The sequence below is a fragment of the Podarcis muralis genome, chromosome 16, assembly GCF_964188315.1.
Source record: "Podarcis muralis chromosome 16, rPodMur119.hap1.1, whole genome shotgun sequence".
Classification (NCBI taxonomy): Eukaryota; Metazoa; Chordata; class Lepidosauria; order Squamata; family Lacertidae; genus Podarcis; species Podarcis muralis.
Window position 1 is genome coordinate 1,585,673 of NC_135670.1, and position 7,481 is coordinate 1,593,153.

The 7,481-nt window shown below is 46.2% G+C and overlaps 1 protein-coding gene across 7 annotated transcripts in view; it reads left to right on the plus strand.

The window, feature by feature from the left end:
- The window catches only part of LOC114586311 (SLAM family member 6-like), a 40,884-nt gene extending 33,722 nt beyond the window's left edge, over positions 1 to 7,162 (plus strand). For 4 of the 7 annotated variants that reach the window (XM_077920331.1, XM_077920332.1, XM_077920333.1 and 1 more), the window contains 5 exons: positions 1,256 to 1,600; positions 2,989 to 3,291; positions 3,806 to 3,937; positions 4,077 to 4,165; positions 6,094 to 7,162. In XM_077920331.1, coding sequence (XP_077776457.1) covers positions 1,256 to 1,600; positions 2,989 to 3,291; positions 3,806 to 3,937; positions 4,077 to 4,165; positions 6,094 to 6,435 — 1,211 coding nt within the window. In that variant the 3' untranslated portion in view covers positions 6,436 to 7,162. Of the gene's footprint in view, positions 1 to 759; positions 812 to 897; positions 1,601 to 2,988; positions 3,292 to 3,805; positions 3,938 to 4,076; positions 4,166 to 6,093 lie in introns of all 7 variants that reach the window. The other 3 variants (XM_077920334.1, XM_077920336.1, XM_077920335.1) reach the window with 2 other exon arrangements.
- The last annotated feature ends 319 nt before the right edge of the window (positions 7,163 to 7,481 follow it).

Genomic DNA, 7,481 nt, shown 5'->3' on the forward strand with positions numbered 1-7,481 from the left:
ACCAACACTTTGAATTGTGCTCGGAAACGTACTGGGAGCCAATGTAGGTCTTTCAAGACCGGTGTTATGTGGTCTCGGCGGCCGCCCCCAGTCACCAGTCTAGCTGCCGCATTCTGGATTAGCTGTAGTTTCCGAGTCACCTTCAAAGGTAGCCCCACGTAGAGCGCATTGCAGTAGTCCAAGCGGGAGATAACTAGAGCATGCACCACTCTGGCGAGACAGTCCGTGGGCAGGTAGGGTCTCAGCCTGCGTACCAGGTGGAGTTGGTAGACAGCTGCCCTGGATACAGAATTGACCTGCGCCTCCATGGACAGCTGTGAGTCCAAAATGACTCCCAGGCTACGCACCTGGTCCTTCAGGGGCACAGTTACCCCATTCAGGACCAGGGAGTCCTCCACACCAGCCCGCCCCCTGTCCCCCCAAAACAGTACTTCTGTCTTGTCAGGATTCAACTTCAACCCATTAGCCGCCATCCATCCTCCAACCGCCTCCAGGCACTCACACAGGACCTTCACCGCCTTCACTGGCTCTGATTTGAAAGAGAGGTAGAGCTGGGTATCATCTGCATATTGATGGACACCCAGTCCAAACCTCCTGATGATCTCTCCCAGCGGCTTCATATAGATGTTAAAAAGCATGGGGGAGAGGACGGAACCCTGAGGTACCCCACAAGTGAGGGCCCAAGGGTCTGAACACTTGAAAGAGCACTTGAATTTTAGAATGTAACTTTGGACTTGTAACAATGTCCTTCTCTTCCAGTAAAGGGCCGCATTGTTTGGACAGCTAAGAGAATGTAGTAATTGTTTAACAAGTGAGTTGGGCATTTCCAGTGCGTCAATGTACAATTCAGCAACAGTTAAAATTAATATTTGATATTGTAAACTTTCTTTTATTTAGGTCCCAAATACCTGAGAGACTAGTTTCACCTCCCTCAAACATTTGGAGGGAGAGTCAGCCCAGGAGAGGACCTTCTTTGTGGCAGGCTGCTAAACTGTAGGTGTCCCTCCCCACAGAGATGCTCCCGGCACCTTCATTGAAGAGTTTCCATTATATGTTGAAGATTCACCCTTTCACCATACCACTGACACCTGCAATATAATTTTTAGGGCCCTTCCTATTACATTTTAATGCTGCATTTTAAATTGTTGCAACCTGCTCTGGGACCTCATGATGGAAGATGGATAAGGAGCTCAAAACGATAATGATACTAATTTCCCCCTTTGAATCTCCTCCCCAACCACCCTCCCCTCACTAGAAACTGTAAGCCATGCAGTGGGGAATCCAACCCATCAGGTGAAGGGAATTCTGGGAGGATCAGTCTTGTTTCCTGCCAATGTATCTCAAGGAATGACAGTGGAGAAAATGGAATGGGACTTCTACCCCCGAAGGGGTGGCCTGGGCTTTTGGCTGGGGGAATTCAGTCATGGGAAACTGGAGAACCCAAGTCCCACTGACCGGTTTGGACAACGGCTAGATATGGTGGACGAGACAACACTGAGGATCAAAGACCTGGAATTGGATGATAGTGGGATCTACAATGTTCGCATCTGGCTTACTAAGGCACAGTTTCAAGAACAGAGTTTCAGCCTCACAGTTTATGGTACGTTATTGCGCTTCAAGGCCCCCAAGATCCCACCCCCTTGAAATAACTTCACACTTATTTTAGTTTTTGGGCAAATTTTGGCCACAACTTTATTCAATTCAACCATGTGAGCGGTATTGGCTTAGGCATTGGCTCCAAACTATAGCTGACTCCAACTTTCTGATTGGTAGTCTAAAAGGGTAAACCAAACAAGGGAGCAACATCGATGAAGAGCAACTGAAGCTCACCCAGGGGTTCCTGTGGTCCTGGCATGGCCCCAGCCCCTCAAGCAGACTTTGGACAAGATCCAAATACCCTGTTCCTGGTGGGGCTGGTGATGGCTGCACCTCCCTTCCCCCACATTTCAATGAGCCAATGCCTAACCGCCGCCTTACAAGTTGTGACGATTGCTGAGGAGGTAGGTGGAAACCAAGTGGCTATAGCCAATCTGCCCAATGGAAAAATTACTACCCAGCCCCTGTTCCAAAACAGGTGACCCAAACCATAGCAAGGTCAAAGTGACACTGCCTAACACAAGGGAGGGAGGGAGGGTGTTCGGCAGGGCAAAGCAAGTGCCTCCAATAACGTTGCGTTGTCGTTCTTAACAGCCGCTGGGATCACGCCACCCCCAGGCAATTGGCCCAGACAGCCTCGCGTGACCCCAGGGCTATGGTTAGGGCTTGGGTTACACCCCTCCAACTAAATTAACCCTTGGTGTGCCCGTGCACAACCAGGAACCTCAATTAGGGGGGATCCCATTTGCTTTCACAGTTTGGCTCATGGAATGGGATCAGCACCATTTTCCTATAATAATAATAATAATAATAATAATAATAATAATAATAACAATAACAATAACAATAATAATAATATATTATTTATACCCCACCCATCTGTCTAGGTTTCCCCAGCCACTCTGGGCAGGTTCCAACAAAGATCAAAAATACATTAAAATGTCACACATTAAAAACTTCCCTGAACAGGGTTGCCTTCAGATGTCTTCTAAAAGTCTGGTAGTTGTTTTTCTCTTTGACATCTGATGGGAGGGCGTTCCACAGGGCGGGTGCCACTACTGAGAAGGCCCTCTGCCTGGTTCCCTGTAACTTGGCTTCTCGCAGTGAGGGAACCGCCAGAAGGCCCTCGGAGCTGGACCTCAGTGTCCGGGCAGAATGATGGAGGTGGAGACACTTCTTCAGGTATACTGGGCTGAGGGTGTTTAGGGCTTTCAAGATCAGCACCGACACTTTGAATTGTGCTCAGGACCGGTGTTATATGGTCTCAGCGGCCACTACCAGTCACCAGTCTAGCTGCTGCATTCTGGATTAGTTGTAGTTTCCGGGTCACCTTCAAAGGTACTGGTAGAGGTGGGACTTAACCCTTATGCTGATTTCATTTGTGTTTCACAGAGCCAGTGCCAACACCACAGATACACTTTCAGGAAGTCTCCCAGACTTCAGAGGGATGCAATGTGACCCTGCAGTGCCAGGCACCTGGAAAGGAAGAGTTCAGTATCTCATGGAAAAGAGGGAACCCCCCAAGGGCATTAGGAAACAGCCTGTATGAGTATCAGCTTTCTGACAATGGAAGGAATCTCCGTGTCTTCTGGCGAAAAGACTCTTCGGACTCGGCGTTCACCTGCCTGCTTACTAATTCTGTTGACCAAAAGAATGCCTCCTTTGACTTGCTCAAAATTTGCCCACATGATGATGGTGAGCAAGTGTGACCTAGTCAGTGTATGGAGGAATAGCTGCATTTAAGTGGGATAGTTCAGCTGGTAGAGCATGAGACTCTTAATCTCAGAGTTGTTGGTTTGAGCCCCATGTTGGGCCAAAGCTTCCTGCATTGCAGGGGGTGGGACTAAATGACCCTCAAAGTCCCCTCCAGCGCTACAATGCTGTGATTTGTAGAAATGGTTGAATTGCTTTTGGCTTCCTGGGTATGTGACCTTCTGAATCTCTGTGTTTTACCTTATTTTATCATGAACGAATCGGGTAATTGTTGCTTGCAATACAGTTTGTAAATGAAAAATAAAAATAAAACAATAGGGGGAAATGAAATGCAAACCGAAATGATGGACCTAAACTCTGTGCCAAAGAAATCCAATGAAGTCAATACAAATGGAACAGACTGGCACATTTGCTTAGCCTTCCAAGTCATGCAGGAAGGTCACTTTGGTGGTTGTTATTAGAGAATATTTCAAGAGACTCTCATTGCACATTGCAGGTGTACAGGTCGGACGCCAGAGACATATCATTATCTCCATTGCAGTTGTCATGTTGCTGTTCATGATGGTGGTGCCAGTGATGTGGACGAGGAGGAGGAGGAGGAAGCGAAAATTCAAAAAGAAGGAAAGAGGTAGGGCCATCTCTTTCAATCTGTTTCCTGCCTCACCTGGGATGGAGGCTGCTTGTCAAATACACCTTTACTTTACTTTTGCTTATTTTGAGAGGCAGAAGTTGGTCCATGCCATGGAATAAATAATATGTCTCTTCAGATATTCACTCGTTGATACTGGAGGACTTGGAGAGCTCTTCTGCACACCGGAACTTAGCAAGAAGTCCACAACAAGATGGTGATAATCAGGTGAGATGAGCTTGTGAAGTGGTGAAGGGATGATGGTTCAGAACTAATAATTATAAAATCGTTACAATTGTGATCTGTTCTCATTTTGCAAAAACAACAACACACAAAACAGATTACAAACAGGCAACAAGACTAAGCCACAACTACCCCTCTGCCTTACCCAACTCACTGATCAAGAGGTTGGTTGGTTGATTGATTTAAATTTATATCCTGCTGTGATGGGATGATAAGCTGCTTGTGCGTAAAATCCAGATCCCTCAGAGTTTGACCAGGTTTTCAAACCTCTGCCTGTGACGGAGCCCCTCCTGCATGGCTGCGTAAATCGCTGGCAGAATCCGAAAGTGGTTGCTTTCGGAAACGCTTCCAACATAACAGCTCCTTAACGGAAACACGTCTCCTGGCCTCCCTGCGTGACAGTTTCCGGCGAGGAGTGGGTGTCCCTATAGGAGGTCCTGACACCTCTCCACTGTTTTCGCTGGAACCGTCTGGGAGCCATTCCTCCGCCTCACTTTCCCTTGGAGTTACTGCTCGCCCCCTACTGGTTCCCTCGTCAGCTGCAACATCTCTTTCAACCTCATTGAGCCTCTGCACCTCCTGTCTTTCCGATGGCAGTTCCCTGACACCTGCCCATCTGGCTGGGTTTCCTCAGCCACTCTGGGTGACTTGCAACATATATAAAAACACAACAAAACATCAAATAATCAAATATTGGGGGGGGGGGAATCCTATACAAGCAACCAACAAACCAATAAATTAATAGAAACCAACAACAACAATAATAACGAACAATTTGCAGTTATACCCAAATTAAAGTAACTGCCAACCCCAACTAAACATTTAACCGACACCAACCTGAAAAAAATGAAACAGGGGAACCAAAATTAGAACCATTTAGAACATTTTAGCTAGTTGTCCCAATCCAAGAATTGTTCCAGCAATCTCCCAGTGGCCTCCCTGGAGCCTCTTTTAGCTGTTCAGGGTGAGTCTGAGCCCCATTCCCTAGGCCAGGGGGAAATGGGAAATTTATTATGGCATAAGGCAGGGGTAGGCAACCTAAGGCCCAGGGGCCAGATCCGGCCCAATCGCCTTCTAAATCCGGCCTGCGGTTGGTCTGGGATTCAGCATGTTTTTACATGAGTAGAATGTGTGCTTTTATTTAAAATGCATCTCTGGGTTATTTATGGGGCACTGGCTCACCACATGCTCTGAGGGACAGTGGACCAGGCCACGGCTGAAAAAGGTGGCTGACCCCTGGCATAAGGCATTATTATGGCATTTCACCTGCATTATGGCATAGGTTTTCATTAACAAGAATCCAGTTCATACAATTCACGAAGGAGAGGGAGGCAGCCTCTGCAAAGAGCCAGTTCCCATCAGGGGAACATGCATGCACAGTCAAACTGAGCAGGATTAAACCCTCCTCTCACCCACTGGTGAGCAGAGCGTTCAATCCTTCTGGCTGCAGGATTCTGCTTCTTCACAGCGAAAGGTGCATGTAGAACAGTCTCCAACAGGATTGCAGTCTCCACTCAGCAGCTACTCTGGGTGCCTTCTAAAATGCTAATTGTATCATCAATTCCAACTGGAATATGAAACAACAATGGAGACATGGACCTTGACTTTAAAAATGTCACTGCCAGCAGAAGCAAACTGCCTCCTTTTGCCTGCTAAAAATGGGCAACCACACCCTAACTTAGGGTGAGTGATCCAAGAACCTGTAGAACCAAATGCTAACCCAAAATGAGTGGAAATATTGTATAGAGAAGGTTCTGTGATCTTTCTTAGGGCACCATTGGGCTTTGCCAGAACCCCATTCTTCCCCAAGTTTATTTAGGTGGGTACAAATCCTCAGTGACTTTTTAAGGAGCTTCATCTGAGTCCCTCCTGTCATGTTCTATAGCTGGTTCTGGTTCTCTCTGCTCCTGCAGGTTTTCTGGGACAGAACGGAAGTTTCAGCGAGTTCCCCACCACTCTGGAAATCCTGTCCTTCTGTCTGTTCTGACTCTGTATCAGACCCAGAATCTTCAGGGAATGAACATTGCACCCCACAAGCCAAGGACCTGGAGGAGAAGGCACCCTTCTTGAAGACGGTGCTAGAGATCCCATTAAGGGACCATCAAGAGAGAGAACCACCAAAGACCCCTCCTGGCCATCAGTACTGGCGGAACCATACGTACCCCAAGACGAAACAGTGCCGGCAACGGTGCCAGGGTTCCATTGTTGAATTAACTGGACAAGGGTCAAAGCTGCCACCTAAGTATATTAATTAAGGTCATTAGTATAGCAAAGGAAGCTGCTTATGCCAGAGGGCAAATGGGTCGGCCCCCTCCCTCACCTGGCTGGCAGTGAGAAAGAGTTGTCTGTGTGTGAGCTGGGCTAAAAGCAGGCTGGTGGCAGAAGCCAGAGAGTGAGAGCAATGCCTGATTTCTTTGTTTGTGTCTGTGTAATTTTTAAGTTTTCAATTTTACAGTTTAAAACATCAATGACTTCCCTTCTTCTCTTTTCATGGTTCAATTTGCATACCATAAATCCCTGCACATAAGATGACCCAGATGGTCGCCAGTTTCTGTGTACAGATCTGTAGGCAGAGACCATCCCCTGACCCAAACTAGTTTGTTAAGAAAACCCCCAAACTCAGTTCCATGGGTGACTCTGGGTCATCTCCCTGCGGTAGCTTATCTTAAAGTTTTAAGTGTCTATATGCTTATCACATTTATAAATTTTAAATTTATTGTTGCACATTGTTTAAAATGTTTGTTTTCCTTCTGGGATTGTACCCCCGAGTGTTTTTTATAAGCTGCTCTCCGACCGTAATAAATTATCTATCTAATCCCTGTATAATTTACAGTACATAAACCAAACCATTCAGTATTCCATTAATACATCCATCCAAACTTATTTACACTGTTGAATTTACCGTAACGCTGCCAATGTTTTCAAGTGTACACAATTCCCACCCCCCATATATTCAATAAGTATTTTCCAATCTTCTTTAAATGTATGTTCTTCTTGTTCTCTTATTCTATATGTTAGGTCTGCAAGCTGCGCATAGTCCATCAGTTTAAGTTGTCATTCTTCTTTAGTTGGCATCTATCTCATTTTCCATTTCTGGGCTAACAAAACATAGGCAGCAGTAGTGGCAAACATAAATAGCCTTTTTTGATGTAGGGATCAGATGGGATTACCATGAGAAATTATAAAATATACATCAAACCATCGTGTCCACGATGAAAGCATTGTCTTGACTGGGTTTGATATATTGACGCTAGTTTCTGATTAAATCCCATAAGATTCTACATTCATGGCCTTTTCATGC